Consider the following 23,556-nt stretch of genomic DNA (forward strand, 5'->3'; position numbering starts at 1 on the left):
TTTACCACAGAATTTTCTGCATTCTCAATCAGTTTCTTCCTATCATCATGTAAACAAAATTTGTATGGTGTGATTGAAATTTTGCATTCCAGACTTCTAGATCGCGGAAGAAAAGACAACATTAAAACATCAAGTTATCTAGCAAAGTGTACTTCAATAAATTTTATCTGCACATTATAGGGTAACTCTATGCTAGACTATTAAAACCCCAAGATCTCCTGAGTCACATAATAGCAACATTTCACAATGAGGAATAAATTATTCATATTCAATACAAGATGAGAGATTTTAAACAAAGAACCTAAAATTCTGTTCAGAAATAAATAAAAAATACAGCAGGTGAACCAATAAGACCAAACATCATAAAATGTATATAAACAAATTTCCAACTAAACCATCCTAGCAACGTTTGTAAAATTATATCAAATAACTGTATCCTTAAAAGAGAAAGACCAGTTACAAGAACAACACATTTGTAAGAAATCATTATTTCTGTAGTACTGCAACAATGTCTAAGATTATTCATGGACATTAATAGTTTGATTTAATTTAAATACTTTAAAAATTGATAGATGTCAAAGGACAGGAGTAAACTATTTGGTAAAAGAAATAAAGGCAATTTAAACGGGTTCTAATATTCTTTAACTAGCATGGTTATTGAAATTGTGTGTCTATCATTAATTAAAGAGAAACATGTTTTTGTCCATATATTTATGTTGTAAGATTTCATATTCATAAATATGGCAATTATTTAAATAATTAAATGTATACATGAACACTGGCTAAATCAGAGATTGTAATTTGTATTCCAATTGTTTCCTGGCACTATCCAGTTTCCCCACAAAATGTATTTGTATCACAATAAAAGCTGGACTCTTCGTTCCCAAGAGTCAAATTACTGGTCTTTTGGTTCATTATTTGAAATCCTTGCTACTCAGTTAATTAATAGAGAGGAATGTGTAATCCAGAATTTCTTACCTGCATTCAGATTCACTGCAGTATCAGTTGAAGTAAAACATTGTTTTTTTAAAAATAAAGTTATTAATGATCTATAGAAACAAGTAATCTTCATGGCCATAAAAATGTGTTTTATGGCTAATCAACATTTCATGAAAATACTTCTTGAATTGAGGATTGCTCAGAGAAGTTTATCATTCTTCATTAATATTATAAATAGACATACATTTGGAAGAAAAAATTAACATACTAAGATTCCCAAGATAATTAAAAAATATATAGTCAGTCCATCTTGATACAGCTACAAAATACAACCATCATTGTCTATGACAGAATTAATTCTTGTTTGCTTCACATCTTTGGTTACTGGTGCTGCAGTTTATGCTTTCATATGTTTTCTCCTCAGAATTTACCATCTCTTGTAGAACCCTGTCCATATCCATAGGCCCAACTGAATGTGCAGTCTTTGGTAAAGTCATTTGAAGTGCACACCAAAGGGCCGTGCGCGCTTTCCGTGTGGCTACTGACATCTCTTTTATAGATGAAGCAAGTGCAAATACATCTGGAAAAACACAAACATGTATTACAGAATCATTTGCTTCATAGAAGTTATATCATTGTGTCTAGTGCCTGACTGTGTTCATTTGTGTCAGGTCTGTGCATCCCATGCTGATCATCTCCTATTGAAACAATGCATGATTTTAAGCAAACTACTCTCTATTTCAAGGCCCTACGCAAGATGTGTCTTACCACTTCATTAGGAATTCTGAAACTTCACAAGATGGACATCTAAGCATCCTGTCCTGTCTCATCCTATATCATCAATCCTACACTGAACAAGCACTGTGGTAAGAACAAGTTACTCACCCTAGTGACTACTGTACTCCTAGTCCATATCCATCGACCCCTTTCCTCCATGCTGTATCAGCGTCCCCACATGCAGACTGGATCCTTTTGCACTGCAAAATATGTAGATTCCTTTAAAGTTCCATTTGGTCGCATTCAGGCACGACAGTGGGCGTGATCGCACACACTAACCCCGGCCTTTGGCGCCACACCTCAGTCCCACCTCAGTTCCTCCTTAGTAGCGTGTCGGGCGCGACAGTCCTAACTACATTAATTTATATAAGGGGGTTAGTGGGTGTTTGGAGGAAAGGTGAGAGTACAGTAGTGACAACAGTGAGTAACTTGTTCTTACTCATATGTCCTGTCCCCTCTCCTCCATATTGTATGGGTTATTCCAACACAATAGTCCCCTTAGGGTGGAGGAAAATGATAAAGTTACTTAAGCAAATATATTATTGGGGACCGCCTGGCCGAAGGCAGAATCCAACCTTAAACTGCCATCCAGAACAGTAATGACGACAGAAAGCTGATGGAGATTCCCATTTAGTAGCTTTACTGATATTTTCCCATGACACACAACGTTGAAAAGCTGCTGCTGTCGCTTTTGTTTATTTATTTGTAGCGTGCGCCAGACCCGAAGGTATCAGGGCGCGAAAACAAGACTACTTTAAGCTTACACACACAGTTACAAGGTTACATAGTCACCGAGCTACAGGGCTACAAGGAAGTACAACAATACAGCATGTAATACATATTCAGTTATCTGTATGGATCCACAGCTGAAGCGCAGGGTCCAATCTAGGTTACAAGGTCAGGTACTAGAAGTAGCTGGTAATACTGGAGCTACAGATCATTTTCTTTAAGCCACTTGATGATGTTTAATCGAAAGTGTGGGTTGGATTGAACAGTCCTTAGTGTAGGTGGGAGGGAATTCCACAGTTGGGCTGCTTTAATGGTGTAGCTGTTCCCTCCGATTGTAGTCATGTTAAAAGGGGGAACTGATACGCAGTTTGTATAGGCTGCTCTGATGGGTCTGGTTGTGACTCTTCTTTTGAACCTCTCTGTCAGGTAGCTAGGGGCTAAATTGTTGATTCATTTAAATGTTAGGGAAACAGTTTTAAGTTTGATTTTGTCAATAGTAGAAAGCCAATTAGATTGTCTTCTTATCGTTGATATATGTTCTCTATTGGGCATTCCTAGGGCTGCTCTAAGGGCATTATTTTGCAATATTTGGATTTTCTTAATGTATTTATTAGCTCCCAAGTAGAGAGTGTTGCAGTAATCCAGTTTGGACAGCACAAGTGCTCTTGCCAAAGTGGTGCAACTGATTGTGGATATGTATGGTTTAGCTGATCTAATCAGCTTGCAAGTACAGGCTGTTGATGAAGCCATAGCGTTCCCTTGTTCTGCTAGTGTAAGGCTAGAATCGAGGTAAAAGCCTAGTGTTTTTACCTCCTTATTAACTTTAATTGTATGTCCATCTATAACAAATGCTCTGTAGTCCTGGCTAAGTTTCTGCTCTGACGAAATGTGCATGAATACTTTCCAGTGGATTTTTCCCTGGACTTTATATGCTTCCGAAATGCAGGAAACCATCCATCTAGCAATAGACGCTTTGAAAACTTGCTTTCCAGGCGAATTACAAACAGAGCTTCAGGATACCTGAAATCCCTCATTCTTAAAATGTCACCTATCAGACTGTGATTGAGGATGAGCGAAGAATGCTGGTAAACTACTTACTGATTTATGTGACACTCAGATACTACTTTTGGCAAAAAGGTTGGATGGGTATGCAAGACTACTTTATTCCTGTGAACATTTGTATAAAGGTTCTGATGGCACTAGGGCTTGAATCTCGCTGATTCCTCTAGCCAAATTTAGTGCCGCCAATAATACTGTTTTCAAAGTGACCATGTTAATATCTATAGAAGTCATTGGGCCTCATTACAAGTCAGCCGGTCTGGAAACAACGGTGGCAGTGAATCCGCTGCCACTGTTGTTTCCGGACCGGATGATTCCAAGTCTGACCTGGCGGTATTAACACCACCCGCCTGCAGGCAGACATGGAAACACTGGCTCTGTCATAGACGGAACTGGTGTTTCCGTGGTCCCCATCCCCATGGAGTCCTCTGGGACTCCATGTGAATGGGGATTTACAGAATTCCGCCTCCAGAATTACTGGGTCCCCGGGGTTGCAATGCCCCGGTGATTCCGGCAATCACAGAGGCGGAATGGTATTACCGGTCTGGCAGCAGCCAGCCGTTTTTTCCGGCACGGCTACCGCCGGACTCATAATGAGGCCCATTGTCTCAAAGGATTTATGCGTTAAATCTGCTAACACAACAGTACGGTCCCAGATATGACAAGGCCTTCTGACCCCTGCTGAATTCTCGCCCATGAAGCACATATGTGGCGTTTGGAATTGTACCTTGTGGCAAAAAGGTTCGGAACCCAAAGACTAAACAGTTTTTGAACAATCACTGGAGAAATCTCCCACTCATAAGAACTCGCTCTGAGCCTATCTGCCTGTGTATTGGTTTGGCCTGGAAGCTGCTCAGAGACACATCACCTATGCTTTTGCCCACTCCCAGATTTCTACTGCTAACAAGCACAAAATCAAGGATCTACCCCCACCCCCCACTTGATGAGTAAAACATTGGCATTGTACTGTCTGTCAGAATGAGTAATACTGCCCTCTGCAACTGAGGGAGGAATAACTTTAAGGCTAGGACTCTGGCCTTCAGTTCGGGGTAATTTATATGTCTTTTCCTGTCATGGGCCGTCTATAGAACGTGGGTTGTATGTACCCACAATGTGGACGCCCCAACCTTCCAGTGATGAATCTTTCATCACTGTCATGGTGTGGGGAACTGGATGTATGGGGCTCCGCTCATCATATGATTCTCCCATTTTCATTGTCACTATCATGGCGCGGGGAACTGGATGTAAGGGGCTCGCTTATCAGATTATTCTCTGACCTCCACCAGAGTAGATCCCCTTCCAGCGAAAACCCGGATAATATCCTTTCTGTAAGACTTTGTGCCAGGAATGACCACTCCATCCGGAGTCTGGGTTCCGAGGGTAGTTTATTATGGCTAGGTTTCAGGACAGGTACAATTACTTAATTGTAACCCACATGTTTCCACTAGTCCTGTACCCTTGGAATTATCTTCTTGTTGGGTTTTTCCGCTTTCTGGCCGTTTTCCTTCAATAGGCCCAGATGTTCCTCACGCTCTTTCTGCTCTAACAACAAAAACAACCACTATTTCGTTTTCCATCCTTTTATAGCTCCCTCCCTCTGTCTGATAGGATTAGGCATTTCCTCCCCTTGTATCCACCCTTCCCTGTGTCCTGCTGGTCGTTCCTAACCAATAGTAGGCCACCTGTACCCTTCTCTTCCTGGTAATGTTTAGGCCCGCTCCCAACAAGTCAGCATGTCCCAGATGCCAGGATGCTTGGTGTGTGCCGTGAGCTCCCATTCAACGTGAGCCAGGAGGGTGCCACCTCTTTGGGAGCATACCTAGTTCCTTCCTGAGCCCTGTGTGGATCCCTGAGGAGCCGTCTCCCGGTAAGTGCTGGCGTGTTCCATCTTCCGCTGTGGCATGGGGAACAACATCTGCCTGCCTGTGGGAGCCATTGCCTCCTGTCTGTCTGTCACGCAATTGTCTCCTGCCTTTCCTTTGTCGGAAATGGGGTGGGGAATGACTGGCACCCCACAGGTGTCGGCACCCTGCGGCACTCTGGCTCTCGGGGTGTGGTGCCGGTCTTGTGGTCGTGAAGAGCTGGGTGTATGTAAGTCCAATCGAATTTCAGGGATACGAGGTCTAACACAGATTGAGAAGAAAAAAGGAATACTGGTTAATGTAAGTAGGAGAGGTAGAATAGGGTAAGGATTGGAGAAGAAAGATGAGCTTCAGTACCCTCATAGGAATGTCGCAGAAGACTAGTATCCTAATTCCTTATATGCTGTGTTCTTAACTTGTGGTGCTGTGACTGCCGTAATAAGAAGGAAGATGTTTTTATAAGAGAAAGAACTGTTGGTCAGGTAAGTGCCTTAATATAGCCCAAGTATACCTGTACTCGAGTTTTGACTATGGTGAGAGATGAATGGCGGTGTGTGCTCGCGGGAGGTTTCGGGAACAGTAGGAAGCTGCGAGAGTCTGTATACCGTTAGTTATAACAAGAAAGGGGAGAGAAGGTTATGTGAATCAAAGTCACCAACCCTGGAGCCCGTATTATCAGAGGCTCTAAACGTACAAACCCAAGCAATGTCCATTCCCTTGTTGCTGTAATCAGCGAGCAGAGCTTGAGGGAAAAAATGAGCCGGACTGGAAGGCAGAGCACCGTCCAGTGAGGCTCGAAAAGTGTTGCGTATGGCGGTGTAGTTACGGCTACAGCAGGAATTTATTTTTTACATTTGTATAGCGCACATACAGCCCAAAGGCATTGTGGCACTGTTACTTGTGGCAGTATTAGTTACATAAAGGTTACATACATGTCATGGAAGCAGATTTAAAGTAATCAGGTAACGGAGCGTGGGGAATGGGGTTAGGGGTGCATTGAGAATTCGTTATACAATCATTCAGATATAAATTCAGTTTAGGGCACGTTGAAGCGTTCCAGGCGAGAGTAGGGTATAAGCTAGGTTTAGTTGAAGAGCATGGTTTTCATCGCTTTTCAAATGCTCCGGGAGAGACTTCTGCTCGCAGGGGTGGTGGTAGGGCATTCCAATGTAGTGCTGCTAGGTACGAGAAACTGGCTCCACCTGCTCTGGCTCTCTTGACTCTGGGGGTCGTAAGCATGTTTGTGTATGGGGTTCTGGTTGATCTGGTGGATCTAGTGAGGTGAATCCTATCAGAGAGATAAGGTGGAGCAGTGAGATGGATGCACTTGTGGGTGATGGCAAGTGCTTTAAATACAACTCTTTCTCTTACTGGGAGCCATTGTGCCTGTTTTTTAGCTTCAGTGACATGCTCTTTCTTGGGTATTCCAGTGGCTGCTCTGAGAGCGCTGTCTTGTATGGTTTGAAGTTTAGATATGTTCTTGGAAGAGGTGCCCAGGAACAGAGCATTACAGTAGTCAAGTTTTGACCCTGTTATGGCTCTGGCAATTGTGATGCAATTATCCTTCGATAGAAAGGTTCTGGCTGCTGTGAGCAGTTTGGCATGATAGGCTGCTGTTGAGGCGATGGCATTCACTTGCCTGGTCATTGTTAGATTTGAGTCTAGATAGACACCTAGGGCCTCATCATGAGTTGGGCCATATTCCCGTCTGTAATACCGCTGACTGTAATAGCCCTAGCACCGACTGGCCAGGTGGTATTTCCACCGGATCACGGATTGGGCCTTAACGGTAAATCCCCATTCCTGATTGGGTCCATTGGATCCAATGGGGAATTTTCGGTGCTAATATTGCGGGCTAATACAGCCGGCTGTAATACCACCGAAAACAGGGATTTTCACCTCCAGAAAAGTGCTGGAGGTAAAACAGCTGATTTAGCGCCCAACTCGTGATAGGGCCAGCCCTTAAATGCGGCGGTAATACCGTTACCACCGTATTTAAGGGCTACAGCCCAACTCGTGATGAGGCCCCTAGTGTCTTTACTGAGTTTGCCACTGCGATTTCTATGCTGTCAATTGTAAAGTGACTGAATTGGGAGTGAAGGTTCTTGAGTGTCTCTTTAGAGCCAACTATGAGAAGTTCAGTTTTGTCCGAGTTGAGGCATAGGTCATTGGCTGCCATCCATGCTTGAATTGTGTTATAGATGTAGTTAAGAGTTTTTGAATCTGTATCATAGTCTCCTGTTAGGGTGAGGAGGATCGGGTATCATCAGCGTAGTTTGTGTACGAGATGCCCAGGGAGTCGAGGATGAGGAACAGGGGTTGAGTGAAAATGTTGTAGAGGGTGGGTGAGATGCATGAGCCTTGCGGAACACCGCATAAGAGTGGGCGAGGCTGAGGCAAGGTCTGAGAAAATCCTAGGGAATGGGAGAGAATAGGTAAGAGAAGAACAAATTTTCCTGACGAGAGAATAGCTCTTATCCTAGAAACAAACTCACAGAGCATTGGTTGACAGGAATAGCAACGCATCCGTGCGTTGTCCGGAAGAGTTGATAAACAGATCTTGTCAGCGGGGGCGGAGCCCTGGTGAGCGAAATGCAATAACCACCGCCATCTTGGAGGGAAAAATTGAAGTAATGCGGGCACGGGAACAACGGTGCCACAGAGACCATGGCCTCCTGAGGGATGTAACAGTATGCCCGCTCCAAAGGGCAGACGTACACGGCTTCCCAGGATGGCACTGATGGAAACAACGGACCAATCGCGGCGCATGAACCGCAGAGGCAGGCTCCCACGAGCGTTCGGTGGGGGTGTAGCCCCACCAATCCACAAGGTATTAGAGACGGTCACGATAATACCGGGAATTGCATATCCTAGCAACTTCAAACTCAGGACCTGTTGCAGTAGAAACCGGGGGAGGGCGTGAACCAACACGCCGAGCAAACTGATCCACCACCACCTTCTTGAGCTGGGAAACGTGGAACACCGGAAGAATCCTGGACCAGGAAGGAGGCAGATGGAGATGGCAGGCAGCAGCACCCAGTCGCTGAAGAACAAGAAAAGGACCAAAGAAATGGGGGAGAAAGTTTTGAAGGAACCAAATGACGGGAAGAAAACGCGAAGCCAACCACACTTTGTCACCTGGAGCAAAAACCGGAGCAGGAGTTCTGCGCCTATCAGCAGAATGCTTAGCGCGTTCCTGGGCATCCAAAAGAGAGGAGCGAGCAGCACGATGACTATTCCGGATATCCAGGAGAAGGCTATGCACGTCTGGAAATGCAGAAATAGATGACAGTCCCACCAGGAAACTGGTAGGGTGGAAACCATAGGTGCAATGGAAAGGGCTGGAACCCAGGGAGGCATGGCAGGTATTATTATAGGCAAACTCTGCCACTGGCAACAATTCTGTCCAATTTTCTTGAGAAGCGGATATGTAAAATGGAGATACCCCTCAAGTGTCTGATTCAGACGCTCGGTCTGCCCATTGGTTTGAGGTTGGAAGCTCCAACTCAGGACACGGGAGATGTTGAGAAGTTTGCAGACCTGGCGCCAATATCTGGAACTATACTGCAACCCTCGATCCAAAATAATGGTTTCTGGAAGACTATGTAAGGAGAATATACGAGTGATAAAAACACTCGCCATCTGTGCTGCGGTAGGTAATTTTTGCAAGGGAACGAAATGAGCCAACTTGGTGAAATAATCGATTGTCACCATCACAGTGGTGCAGCCTTCGGAAACCGGTAGGTTTACGATAAAGTAGGTTGAATTCATCTGCCATGGGCGAACAGGAACCGGCACCTTTGTGAGAAGACCCAGCGGTTGACAGCGAGGGGTCTTAGCCTGCAGGCAAACAGAACAGGATGACAAGTAATCATGTACGTCCTTAGACAGACCCAGCCACCAAAAATGACGCTGGTTCAGGTCAGTTGTGTTAGCTATCCCCCTGTAACCTGCCAGTCGTGCATCATGACATAAGAGCAAAACAGACTTCCGCAGTTCGGCTATAGGAATGAAAAGTTTCTTGTCCAGGTAAGCACAACCTTGTACAAGTGTGAGTCCCATGGTTGTTAGGGCGCCGGGTGTATACCTTTGTAGACGTAAGGTGGCCTTGATGGCAGACTGTAAGAAGTTCGTAACCACATGTACAAATCATGCTCTGGGGACGAGAGGTTTGGACCGGGAAGGTGATGAAAATGGTGAATCTTTCCGAGACAAGGCATCAACTTTAAGATTCACTCTACCTGGAATAAAGGTGAATACGATTTCATAGGGTGAAAAGAAATGTGCCCAACGGGCTTGTCTACTGTTCCTGGTCTGTGCATACTGTAGGGCTCGGAGGTTGTGGTGATCCGTCCGGGATGGTGTGGCCAGCGCCCAGTAGCAGGTGTCTCCATTCCTCGAAGGCACGTTTGATGGCTAGCAACTCTTTCTCGAGGACTGTGTAGTTGAGTTTGGAGGGAGAGAGTGTTTTAGACAGGTAGGCAACTGGGCATTCCACTCCTTGCTCGTTTTCCTGAAGGCGAAAAGCGCCTAAGGCAGAGGTCTTCAAACTGTGGGGGGGCGCCAGAGCCCAGCATAACATGTAAACAAAAAAAACAGATTTTTTTTTTAGATTAGATTGGAGGAAATGGAAAGGGGCAGCTCACATGGTCAGACTGGGCCATAAAACGGTCTTAGGCACCAATGAAAAAATGGCCAGCAGTTGCAAATGGATATTCAGTGTTTAGTCACAGACTGTTTGAATAGTACCCAAGGGGTTGTTTTTTGTTCAAATGTAAACAAACGGTGATAGTTAAAGAATATTTATTCAGCAACAATAGTCAAAACTACTACCTCTATAGTGAAGTAACTCCTCAAACTGGCCCACATTGGCCAAAAAAGTGGCTCATTTTTACTGGCCTACACTAGCATTTTGCATTTTTGGTACAGTCATCTCCCTATTGCCCTATAGGCCAGTCCAAGCCTGCCGGCTCATCCAGAATGGATGAGGGGGCGTCCATCCACTGGACACCTCACCCATTATGGAGAAGCCGAGGAGCCAGCCCAGTGAAACACTGAGCACTCCCTCAGCTGCTTTTTTCAGCCGAGGGAGTGCTACTGGGCTGGCTGAACTGTCAAAGGGAAACTCTGTTTGCCTTTGACAGTTTATTTCCCCAGCCGCACATGATCACTAAGCCATGCAACGCTGGGGGTGTTTTGATTGACCAGCCTTACATAGCTCATTGGAAATGCTGGCTGGGGCACTGCATGTATGTATGTCTATGCGAGGGGGTGCTCCTGCGCCTCCTCGCACATACGGGCAGAGCAACCTGGAGCGGGGCATTTTAGCAACCACGCGAGGTATGTTTATGGCGATTTATTTTTTATTTAAATGTGTATGGATGTGTGTATGCTTGTGTTATGGGACTGTGGTGGGAGCAGGATGGGCGGCAGCACTGGGATAGTGGTGGGATTAGGGTGGGGAGAGCCCAGGGTCTGTACTGGGAGTAAGGTGGGGTGACGGCAAGCAAAAGTTCATAGTGATTTCTACATACTGTCCATCTGGCACTTTTGGGGCGGGGGGGGGCCCGGCCTGCCCAAACTTTGCTCAGGGGGGGGGGGGGGGGCCCAGGCCAAAAAAGTTTGAAGACCACTGGCCTAAGTCGTGATGGGAAGCATCAGACTCTACAATGAACCTCTTCGTCTGGTCGGGGGGGGGGGGGGAAGCAGGATTGGACCTGTAATGAAATGTTCCTTTATGACATCAAAGTACTTCTGAGTATTGTGGGACCAACGGAAGTGGATCCCTTTCTTAAGGAGAGCAGTGAGAGGCAGAATCACCTCCGAGAAGTTGGGGATAAAGTGCTGATAAAAGTTGGCGAACCCCAAAAACCGTTGGAGATCTCTGATGCAGGATGGGGGGTTCCACTCCACGATGGCTGAGACCTTACGAGGATCCATGGAAACGCCTTCAGCAGATAGGATGTAACCCAAGTAAGCAACCATCTCTTGATGGAATACACACTTATCCAGCTTGCAGAACAAGTTGTTGTCTAGCAACCGCTGTAACACCTTCCTAACGTGTCGGACGTGTTCAGCCAGTGAAGAGGAGAAGACGAGGATATCTGTAAGATATACTATAACCATATGTAGCAGAATGTTGGGAAAAATTTGGTCCATAAAATGCTGGAAGACGGCCAGTGCGTTTGCTAACCCAACGGACATCGCGCGATACTCGTAATGCCCGAAGGGTGTGCGAAAAGCCGCCTTCCATTCATCCCGTGATCTAATTCGGATGAGATGGTAGGCTCCAAGCAGATCCAGTTTTGTAAAGATTCTAGCTCCCTTAACTGCCTCTAGGATGTCCGCAATTAAGGGCATCGGGTAACAGTCAGGTACCGTGATTTTGTTCAGTCCACAGTAATCTATACATGGCCTGAGTTCTGATGTATCCTTCTTGGATACAAAAAACATGGAAGCACCAGCAGGTGAGGTAGATTCAGCTATTAAACCATTATGTAGGTTTTTTCTGACACATTCCTTAAGGACCCCTTTTTCTCCAGAGGACAGAACTTACATGCGTCCGAAAGGAATAGGTGCATCCGGGACCAATTCGATGGTACAATCGTCCCTGCGTTGCGGTGGAAGTTCAGCGTATTCAGCATTAGGGAATACCCTCTGGAATGTTCAACAAGACTCTGGAATCTCCTGAATTTGGTTAAGGACAGCAGTCTTTGGTTCAGGTACCATATGAGCGGAAGCACGGTGAAAGCTTATAGCCCCGCTAGAATGACAACGAGAAAGGCAGTGCTCAGACCCCAAGAAAAAAGTTCCTGCAGTCCAGTTGATAAAGGGATTATGGACTTGAAGCCAGGGCAACCCTAGGAGAACTTGATAATGAGCTGTACGAATGATGTCCAATGTCAAAACCTCATCATGGGAAGCGATTGTCATGTGCAAGGGTTTTGTCTGTTCACTAATCGGGCCAGAAACCAACGGTTTACCGTCCACAGACTCCGCAAGGATGGAAAACGATTTAGTGGAACGGGGTATACCGCGGTCTGCTGCCCAGTGGTCGATGAAGTTGCCAGCAGCCCCGCTGTCTACCAAAGCAGGAACCTCAATAGGGCCAAGAAAGTCCAAGGACAATGATATCTTGAGAACCACCATGGGAGATTCAGGGATATCTGACGTGAGATGACATGTGGGTATTTGGGGAACTACTCTATGATTCCCTAACTGTGGTTCCCCTGAAGATAGGGTGCAGGCGTTTCCCTGTCTTCTGGTAGGTGCTACTGGGCAGTTCAAAACTGCATGGTCCTTAGCGCCGCAGTACATACACAACCCCTGTGTTCGGAGTCGGGTGTGTTCTCCAGAGATAATGGAACCCGGGTAGTACCGATCTGCATAGGTTCGTCGGTCACCTGGGTTCTGGGAATCATTGCAGTATAGTTCAGAGGATTACGCAAACCCCTAGGCTTTCTTCGTTCACAATGTCTTTCTTGTATTCTGTAGTCCATCTGCATGACTTGAGCGATGAGCTTAGCTAAATTGGGGGGACGAGGTACACGCGAGACTTCATCCTTTAGTTCCTCATTCAACCCACGCCTAAACAATGTGATAAGTGCTTTGTCTGCCCAAGCCCTGCCTGCGGCTACTTGTTTAAATCTGGTGATATATGTCAGTAAAGTCTAGGGAACCTTGTCTGAAATCCAACAATTAACCCTGGGCAGACACAGTAATTTCCTGGGTAGGTACTGGGTTCGAATCCAAAAGGGGATTATTTGTTGTAACTAATGGTGTAGCCCAAGCCAGGGCTCGGCCGGTAAGATGGGCAATCATATGGCCCACTTTATCACGATCACTATGAAAGAAAGCCGACTTAAATGCAAACTGCACAGTACATGATTCTAGGAATTCCTTTAGCTTGTCGGGATTTCCATCAAACCGACCACTAGGAAGCGGTCCTGGAGGGAGTTCAGAACTGGGAGCCCTTCCTACATGTTGTCGCAGAACAGCATTTTCTTATTTAAGGGACTGTACTTCAGCTGTCAAGGATTGTACAGCCGCAATCAATTGTTGCTGATGTGCCTGATCCATACCAATGGAAGATCCTCTATAGGTGTTTGAATGTATCTTAGGACCTTTTGGCATTGCTATCTGTAATAACCGTTATGAACTTTGTTTACTAAACATTGCAAACACCAATAGAGTAAAAACCACTGACCTGTCCTGAAGCTGTAGACGAGATGAATATGAGAAGCCCACCTGTAGCACCCCCTTCCCTTTCACGGCTTAAATGGCCAGAAGAAAAGGGGCGTTCCAGGGAAACCCTCTGGGGAAGAAAACCTGGTCAGCTCCGGGGTGTGGTGCTGTTCTTGTGGTCGTGATGAGCTGGGTGTAAGTCCAATCGAATTTCAAAGATACGAGGTCTAACACAGATTGAGAAGAAAAAAGGAATACTGGTTAATGTAAGGAGGAGAGGTAGAACAGGGTAAGGTTTGGAGAAGAAAGATAGAGCTTCAGTACCCTCATAGGAATGTCGCACAAGACTAGTATCCAAATTCCTTATATGCTGTGTTCTTAACTTGTGGTGCTGTTACTGCCGTAATAAGAAGTTATATGTTTTATAAGAGAAAGAACTGTTGGTCAGATAAGTGCCTTGATATAGCCCAAGTATGCCTGTACTCGTGTCTTGACTTTGCCCGAGAGAACAATGGCGGTGTGTGTAACTCGCGGTAGGTTTCGGGAACAGTAGGAAGCTGGAGAGTCCGTATACCGAAAATTATAACAAGAAAGGGAAGAGAAGGTTATGTGAATCGAAGTCACCACCACTGTAGCCCGTATTGCCATAGGCTATAAACGTACATACGCAAGCAATGTCTATCCCCTCGTTGCTGTAATCGGCGAGCGGAGCTCGAGGGAAAACATGAGCCGGACTGGAAAGCAGAGCACCGTCCAGCGTGGCTCGAAAAAGTGTCGCGCATGGCATTCTAATTACGGCTATGGCGGGAATCCTAGGGAGAGGGAGAGAATAGGTAAGGGAAGAACAAGGTTTCCTGACGAGAGAATAGCTCTGACTCACGGAGCGTTGGTTGACAGGAGTAGCAATGCATCCCGGGAGTGCACAGCGGTTCCACTGTCAATAAACAGTTAATTACCGCCTCAATGTTTCACTCTCTAAAAAGCAAAATGCTGTAGGACAAATGCTTACTAGCTAAAACTGAAAGTAGGTGCTGTAATTATGCTACTACGCGATCTTATGTCATCACAGTGACTCTGCAATCGAACAAGGTTGACAATTACGCGTCTATAAAGACACATCATAGAGGCCTGTGTGATCGATCGTACTTAGATACTGGTCTTATACCGCGCATACCACTCATTCTATCTGATACATTTAGCCTTTTCAATGATCATTAATTAGTCACAGGGACCTACTCCCCCTTCCTGGAAACAATCAGTGGTAATTCTGATATTTAAGAAGGGGGACAGAAGTGACCCTATGAATTACCGACCGATGTTGACCCGATATGCTAGAATGTCATATGTTATGCCGGGAACAGCTAGTTAATATAAAAAAGTAATCATACCCGTAGAGTCCAATCACATTCTAAAATGAGCTATTGTACTCAATCTAAGACAATTTCAAATTATCAGCAACATACCAATCTAGATTAAAGAAGAGACTACTCAATAAATTGTAAAGAAAGATGCAAGCCGTCAGTGATTGTGCAAAGGGAGCCATTTCACAATAAACAAGAGAGCCAAGGGGTAATTTTATAACCACAGGAACTAATCCCAAATCTATCTCTCTAAACAACAAGAGCTCCAGTGGTAAAATGTCAATCATGAGCCAGTTTCTATACTAGCTTAGGACACTCTCACTAACCTACAAAGGAGGCAATACATCTTTCTTAAACAAATACCAAGACGTAATATATAGAAAAGTACAAATATTTTATTTATTTTATTACAAAAAACTTTTTTTAAATTGCAAAACTTCAAATCTCAATTTTATAACTGCTTAGAAGGACAATGTAAAAAAACAATATGGTGGTGTCCAACACAGGGCTACTTTCACAAATAGCAATAGTCTTAAAAAAATGTGTATATTTCACTCCATACTACTCTCTTTCCAACATCACAACTCTCAAACCATTTATACTCATACTTCATCAAACATCCAACATGTTTCTTTCCATTAATTCCATCTAATAACACAATGCATGGAAATTCATCAGGGAAAGCCCTGTGTAACTGCCAGCCCACCTAATATGACTCTACTTAGTCATATGCTGTGCACTCCTTGTACACTACAATTTTTACAGCCTCTTCATATTGCACATCTATCCCGGACTCCAGTCTTCCTCAATGCCACCTGTGTTGGTTCTGCTGTGAGTTACCCAATCAGGTGCTTGTTTAATGTGCCTCAGACTGCACTTGATGGATTGGTGTGCATCCACGTCTTAACTTCTATCGAATTTTCAGAGGAACCGTCTTAATTGCTATACCGCCACATTCGATATTACTGCTCCATTTAGCCAATAATGATTTTATATCCCTCCACCTTATATTTTAGAGAATCTCTGATTCCTCCTCAGGATAAATCACATATATTCTTCAAAAACGATGTTAATCTAATCTTTAATGCCATTCTATTGCCATGTAGCATTTGGTACCATAAAAGTTCTCTATTAACAAAATGAGTTGATTGAACAAACTGTGAGAAGTATAAGATTCTCTGAGGGAGAAGAACTGGACACACTAAAAGCAGATGTTGCAGCGATTCAACTTCTCCTGCAACTTTACAGAACCTACACCATTTAACATCATCACTGTTCTTATTTCTTATGTTCAGAATTTCATTGGTCAACATGACATTGGCTCTGAATCTCATGGGATGATTACGTATGATCTTACTTGGATATTTTACTAAATATTCCTCTAAAACTGGATACAATTTCCAAAAGGAACACGCTTGAAAATACACCCTTGAAGTGTTCACAAATGCATTGTTTGTACACCAATCATAACTCTTAATTAGTTCTTTAACTTTAAGTGGTTTGTTTACAAGAGTGGACGCAGATATTCCCAAAGTGCATAATAAGGATTCTACTTCCTGATTCAATTTGAACATAAACAGACCACCTATATCAGCCCCTGCAATGGCGTATAAGTCATTCTGTTTAGATATTAAACACTACCTGAGTAACTGAGTTTGTTTCCATAGAACCAGGGATTTCAATGATTGTAAACCGAGTTCATACCTAATCAATTCCATGGGAACACTCTTAGGAAGAAAAAAAAAGAACTCCTTTCCACACCAGGCTTTCAATAATTTTCAAATAATCCAAGAATTCATAGGCACAAAATTCTACTCCATATAATAATTGCGGCATTACCTTCATTCTATAAAATTCTCTCAAAGGTGCCAATGAATATTTACCATATTTACGTGTAATAATTCGCATTTGTCGAAGAGCAATGTCAGCTTTACTCCGTATACAATTTTTAGCCCTACTTAGTGAACCATTATCAGTGAATGAATAGCTCAGATGATTTATTGTATTTGACAATTTAATTAGTTTACCCTCACAAAACCAGGTCCATTTCGATTGCTTTTTAATTCGTTGTCCTAATCTCACAATGACAGTTTTAGCTGGAATAATTTGAAGCGTTAAACTTTTTATGTATTTGACAAATTCATTGATTACTCTTTGCAGACCTACATTAGTACTATCCAGTAAAAGAAAGTCATCTACATACGAGATCCAACCAATTGCCATAGCTCCGAACATTGGTGTAATCAATCCCTTATTATTAAGGGCAATGCTGGCACCGGCTGTGTAAAGATTGAAGAGGCTAGGGACTAACACACACCCCTGACGTAGTCCATTTACAATATTGTTTTTATTGGATAACAGGCCCTCAGAGTTTAAGCAAACTTGCATTTCAGTATTCGAGTACAAAGCAATAATAATATTCAAAAGATCTAGTGGCATACCCTTCTCTTGTAGCATTTTCCATACCGCGTCGAAGGCCATACTAAGGTCCATCGACGTCATAAAAACCGGAAGTTTACCTTTTGTAGAGAAGTAAGGAACAAGTTACTTACCTGTAACTGTTGTTCTCCAGCATGGGTCTGGCATGGATTCACATGCTCATGAATATTCCCCGTCGTCAGGCTGGGAATCCTCGGTAAAGAAAAAACCAGTATCAGTTTCGTTTCTGATCTGTCTTTCGTAGTAATAACCAATCACTGGTCTCTGCGTCATACTGACCACAGCCAATGACTGCCCTCTACCTAAGCACCGCCTCTGGCAGCCATCTTCAGATTTGGAAGCACGTGAAGTGGCAGTATGACCAAGTGAAGAGCCGCAGAGGGGTAGGCGGGAGGGTTCGCATGTGAATCCATGCCAGACCCATGCTGGAGAACAACAGTTACAGGTAAGTAACTTGTTCCTTCTCCAGCATGGGGTCTGGCATGGATTCACATGCTCATGAATAAAGAATACATAGCAGTATACACATGCACAACCACGGGAGGTGGCAAAGGCTCAACATTAAGCATAGCATCAAACTCAACATTAAGCATCTTACCTCCTCACCAGGCTCACCTCAGGCGAACAGGTTGCGCAGCACTGCTTGGCCGACCCTGGACTCCTCCCTGGAATCCCGATCGACGCAGTAGAACTTCGTGAAGGTGTGCGTCGACCTCCACGTAGCAGCCCTGCATATGTCCAGCAGGGGCACACCAGAAAGGAACGCCGTGGTAGCTGCGATCGCTCTGGTGGAATGGGCTCTCGGACGGCCGGGCAGCGGTCGGTTTGCCAACCGATGACAGTACATGATACAGCCGGAGAGCCATCTGGAAATGGAAGCCTTCGAGAGAGCCTTCCCCTGATTGACAGGTCCAAAGTTCACAAAGAGTTGTGACGTCTTCCGAAAACACTTCGTGCGGTCCACGTAGAACTTCAGCGCTCTAGCTACATCCAGCGAGTGCAAAGTCCTCTCAGCCGGCGACGAAGGCGACGGGAAGAATACAGGCAACACCAAGGGTTCGTTGAGATGGAAGTCCGACGGTACCTTGGGCATGAAGGAGGGGTGCGCCCTGAGCACTACCCTCGTGTCGTGGAAAGTCAAGTACGGGGCCTTGCAGGAAAGGGCCTGGATCTCTCCCACTCGTCGTGCGGAGGTGATGGCCACAAGAAAAGCAGTTTTCCACGATAGAAACTTCAACGGAGCCGAGTGCAGAGGCTCGAACGGAGGTCCCATGAGCTTGGTCAGCACCACGTTGAGCTCCCACGCCGGGGCCGGAGCCTTCACCGGCGGGAACGATCTGAACAGTCCCTTCATGAATTCTTTCACCAGGCGATGAGACCACAAGGACGTCCGCCCCGTGGTTCTGGTGTATCGGGAGATCGCAGCAAGATGAATCTTGATGGACGCGTGCGCCAGGCCAGCTTTGGCCAGCGTCAGCAGGTACGGCAGTACTTGGGGAGCCGTAATCCGTAGAGGGTTAATCTTCTGTGCGTGGCACCAGACAGAGAACCTCTTCCATTTGTGTCCGTAGCATTTAAGAGTCGAGGACGCCCTGGCCTTTGCAAGAACCTCTCTGCAGTCGGCCGGTATGTCGTATCCTCCAAACTCTAGCGCTGCAGGAGCCAGGCCTGCAAGTTCAGCGACTTCGGGTCGTGGTGGAGGATGGCGCCTCCTTCCCTGGAGAGTAGATCCGCGTCCGCCGGCAGCTTGATCGGCGGGGACGCTGACGAGTCCAGAAGGTCCGGGAACCATATCTGCCTCGGCCACGAGGGTGCGACGAGGATCATCCTGCACCGTGACCTCTTGAGCAGGTTGACTAGCCGGATTAGCAGAGGCAAGGGAGGGAACGCGTAGAGGAACAGGCCCTCCCAGGGGAACGAGAAAGCATCGCCCATGCTCCTCGTCTGGGGAAACCTGCTGGCGAACCTCCGGCACTTGGTGTTCGTCGCCGTCGCGAACAGGTCGATCTGGGGTGTGCCCCACCGTCGGAAGAGACGATCCACCAGATCCTGCCGTAGTTCCCACTCGTGGCACGAGCGCAGCTCCCTGCTGAGTGAGTCGGCGATGGTGTTTTTTATCCCTGCCAGATGAAACGGCACCAGAAAAATCCTTTGGGCGGCGGCCCAATGCCACAGGTCCTGCGCCTCCTTGGACAGCGCTGGGGACCTGGTTCCGCCCTGTTTCCTGATGTAAAACATGGTGGTGGTGTTGTCGGTGAAGATCCTCACCACCTTGCCCTTGAGGGACGGAAGGAAGGACCTGAGGGCCCAAAACACTGCACGGAGCTCCAGGACGTTGATATGCAGGGACTTCTCCGTCGGGAGCCAAAGGCCTCTTGCGTGCAGATTTTAGGTGTGCGCTCCCCACCCTTCCAGGGAGGCATCCGTAGTCACAGTCTCCTGGTGGGCTGGGGTCTGGAAGTCCATGCCCGCCGTCAGATGCGCGCGGGTGCCCCACCACCGTATCGCTCGTCGGAAGTTCTCGTCGAGCTTGATCCTTTCCTCGAAGCTGCCCGTCGTCTGGATCCAGCGCGCATCCAGGAATTCTTGCAACGGGCGCATCCGGAGCCTGCACATGGGAATGAGGTAGATGCAGGAAGACATCATCCCGAGGAGGGACTTGATGGACCTCACTTTGGCCGCGTCGGCCACCAACATCCGTTGCACCTTGCCCAAGATGGTCCTGGTCCTCTCCTCCGACGGGGAGGCCAGAAGGGACACTGTGTCGAGCCTCGCTCCCAGAAACAGTGCGACTTGCGCGGGCACCAGGTGGGATTTGGCGTAGTTCACGGAGAATCCCAGGTCCGTGAGGAGTTGGACGGTCCTTGCCGTGTGAACCACGGCGAGCTCCCTCGTCTTGGCGCGGATGAGCCAGTCGTCCAGGTAGGGGTAGACGTGGATCCCCTCGCGGCGCAGCCGCGCCGCCACCGGTGCGAGGCACTTGGTGAATACCCTGGGTGCCGACCGTAGTCCGAAGGGGAGGGCTCTGAACTGGTAATGACGCCCTTGGACCACGAACCTGAGGAATTTTCGGTGCCCCTTTAGGATGGGAATGTGGAAGTAGGCATCCTCCAAATCCAACGACGATAGGAAATCCCCTTCCTCCAGCTGGCCCAGGACGTGCTGGAGGGTGACCATCCGGAACTTCTGCGCCTTGATGAACTTGTTCAGACGTCGGAGGTCTAGGATGGGGCGCCATCCTCCCGTCTTCTTCTTCACGAGGAAGTATCTCGAGTAAACTCCGGAGCCCCGAAGCCTCTTTGGGACGATTTCGATGGCGCCCTTCCTGAGCATCGCCTTTACCTCCAGGAGAAGTTGAGGGACGTGAAGTTCTTTCCTGGCCACGGGGGGGACGTGCGGGCACCTTCTTTGAAACTCGAGCGCGTGGCCCCGGGCCAGGGCGTCCAGCACCCAACGGTCGGTGGAGATGGACTCCCACACGCTGACGAAGCCCGCCAGCCGGCCTCCCACCGGGGTGCTCCGGTGGGGGCCCGACCCCACAGCCGGTTCAATCCTGCTTGGACGCGGCCTTGCCGCCTTGACCTCCTGGGCGACGACGGCGGGGTCCGCTAGACTTGCCTCGTCCTCTGTAGGCCTCTTGCGACGACGAGCGGGCCGCTTGACGGTAGGAAGCGAAACCGCCGCCGGAACCTCTGGAGGCGCCCTTGCCTCCGCTGCTCCGAAAGGGCGTCCGACGTTGCTGCAGAACTCCGAGGGCCCGGGCCGTCTCAGTGTCCGCCTTGATGGCCTGAAGGGAATCGTCCACTGTCTTCCCAAACAGGTTGTTCCCGTCGAAGGGCATGTCCAGGACTCTGGTCTGGACGTCCTGCCGGAAGTCCGTAGCTTTGAGCCATCCACGACGTCGAAGGCAAACGCCGTTGCCCAGCTGGCGGAACCCAGTGTCGGCGATGTCCGTCGCCACGGTGATGGCGTGGTCCGAGGCCACCTCGCCTTCCTGCAGGATCTCCAGGGCCTCCGCCCTCTTGTCGTCCGGCAGAAAATCCAGCAGGGGAGCTATCTTGTACCAGAGCTCCCTGTCGTAGCGAGCCACGATAGCCAAGGCGTTGGCCGCTTTAATCGTCGTCGCTGCCGACGAGATGACTCTACGTCCCATAGCATCCAATTTCTTTCCCTCGCCGTCCGGCGGGGAAGTCGATGTGGAGGCCGCACCCCCCCCCCGCTTTCTTCCTGGCTGCCGCGGAGACGACGGAATCCGGGGTAGGCTGCGCCCGGAGGCACAGGGGGGCCGTGTCCGGTACCCGGTACTTTTTCTCGTACCGGTCTCTTCTAGCTGGCGTCGTGGAAGGGTTCTTGAGGAGGGAAAGGCCCTCATCCCAAATGTCGTCCAACAGAGGCACTGCGAGGACCGTCTTCCTCTTGGCCTCGCGCCGCTGATAAAGGAAGCCTTCCTTTTTCTTCTCCTCAGGGCAGAGTTGGAAAAGCTCGGAAGCCCTGGAGATCATGGAGTGGAAAGATCCGATCTCGTCGAGCGGAGAAGCCCTGGCGGGAGGCGATGACGGAATATCCTCGTCGTATGCCTCGTCGTCCGTACCCGTCGCTGCCGTGTCAGTCCCCGTATCATCCCCTCGGGTGGACGGGGAGGAGGGCTGGACGGGGCGCGACGGTTGAAAAGGAGGTGGTGGATGGATCCTTCTTTTCTTGGTAGGGGGAACACCAGAAGGTCCCGGTTCTGGATCCCCCGACGGGAGAGGTTCCTCCGTCGGTAACGGTAGTCTCGTCCTTATCTCGGAGCATAAGGACTGTATGGCCAACAAAATGGCCGCCGAGTTGTCTTGCGGCGCTGGCAGAGGGGAATCCGACGGGCGAGCAGGGGCCCCGTCGGTATCCTCGACGATGTCGTCGTCGTCGTCACCTGCGTCGGGGTCCATTCCGACGGGCTGGCCTTCTTCCACGCCTAGGCCGTGGCTTAAGACCTCGATCAGCTCCTCTTCTGAGGTTGAGGCCGAATCTACGACGACGCCCTGCCCCCCCTTCTTCTTCCCCACGGAGGGTTTCACGGGGGTCCTATCGATGGGCACAAAAGAAGACTCCCTCCGAGGAGGCAGGGAGATTCTGGGCCCCGAGGTCGCCACCACTGGCGCAGCCTCCACAGGCTGAGCCAGGGCCGCCGCGACCGTTTCGATAGAGGGCTTGGTCGGATGGATCAAGGCCTTCACCACCTTAGGTGCGCTCACCGCCTTATCCTTGAGGGAGGGGGCACTGCCACGCTCCTCCTCTGTCTTAGAGCTCGACCGGGGCCTCTCCAGGAGTTTCGCCGGGTGCTCGGCCTTCCTCTTACCCGACCCAGAGCGTTGGCTCGTGGTTGATGGTGCCGGGGAGGGTGCGCCCTGCCTGGCGCCCGTAGAGCCCGACCGTTCGGCGCTCCCGGTGCCAGCGGACTCGCGGTGCTTAGCCTTATGTTGGGCCCCCGTCGCCGGGGCGTCCTCAAAGGTCTTAGAAGACCGCTCGGATTTCTTCTTCTTCTCGCCAGACGGGCTCTTACCCTCCAGCCAGTTGGCGAGACGTTGATGGCGGTCCTTCATGGTCCGTTCCGACATGTTGCCGCAAAACGCACAGTCCTTCTCCACGTGCGTCTTGTCCTCATGAAGGCAGTAAAGGCAGAAAGAGTGTTCGTCCTCCTTAAAGACGTTCTGCAGCTGGCATCCAGGGCAGACCCTGAACAGCTTTCCGGGCGTCGAGCTTCCCCTCTCCTGGGCCATCTCCGAGACCGGGCCTGAGAAGCTTCTGGAGTCCTCCGAAGTGTAGCTCGACGAAATCTTCACCCTTGAGGGGCGCAGACGAATCCGACACGGGTCCCCGTTGATCGGATGTAGGATCGGTGGAGCTTGAGGCTCTTTTGACCGAAAGAATCGAAGTTTTTGTGAAAAAAGCGCGAAAAATAGCACTAACGCTCGAGAGCAATAGCACGAGGATCCCAACACATGAACGTGCGGTAAAAATCTGAAGATGGCTGCCAGAGGCGGTGCTTAGGTAGAGGGCAGTCATTGGCTGTGGTCAGTATGACGCAGAGACCAGTGATTGGTTATTACTACGAAAGACAGATCAGAAACGAAACTGATACTGGTTTTTTCTTTACCGAGGATTCCCAGCCTGACGACGGGGAATATTCATGAGCATGTGAATCCATGCCAGACCCCATGCTGGAG

At 48.1% G+C, this 23,556-nt stretch overlaps 1 protein-coding gene across 1 annotated transcript in view; it reads right to left on the reverse strand.

The window, feature by feature from the left end:
- Positions 1-682: 682 nt before the first annotated feature.
- The window catches only part of MEIOC (meiosis specific with coiled-coil domain), an 837,366-nt gene continuing 814,492 nt past the window's right edge, over positions 683-23,556 (reverse strand). The window contains exon 7 of the mRNA XM_069632830.1: positions 683-1,519. Within this exon, the coding sequence (XP_069488931.1) occupies positions 1,293-1,519 (227 nt within the window). The 3' untranslated portion in view covers positions 683-1,292. The remainder of the gene's footprint in view (positions 1,520-23,556) is intronic.

Source organism: Ambystoma mexicanum, chromosome 13 (genome assembly GCF_040938575.1).
Source record: "Ambystoma mexicanum isolate Mex_15411 chromosome 13, UKY_AmexF1_1, whole genome shotgun sequence".
Lineage (NCBI taxonomy): Eukaryota > Metazoa > Chordata > Amphibia > Caudata > Ambystomatidae > Ambystoma > Ambystoma mexicanum.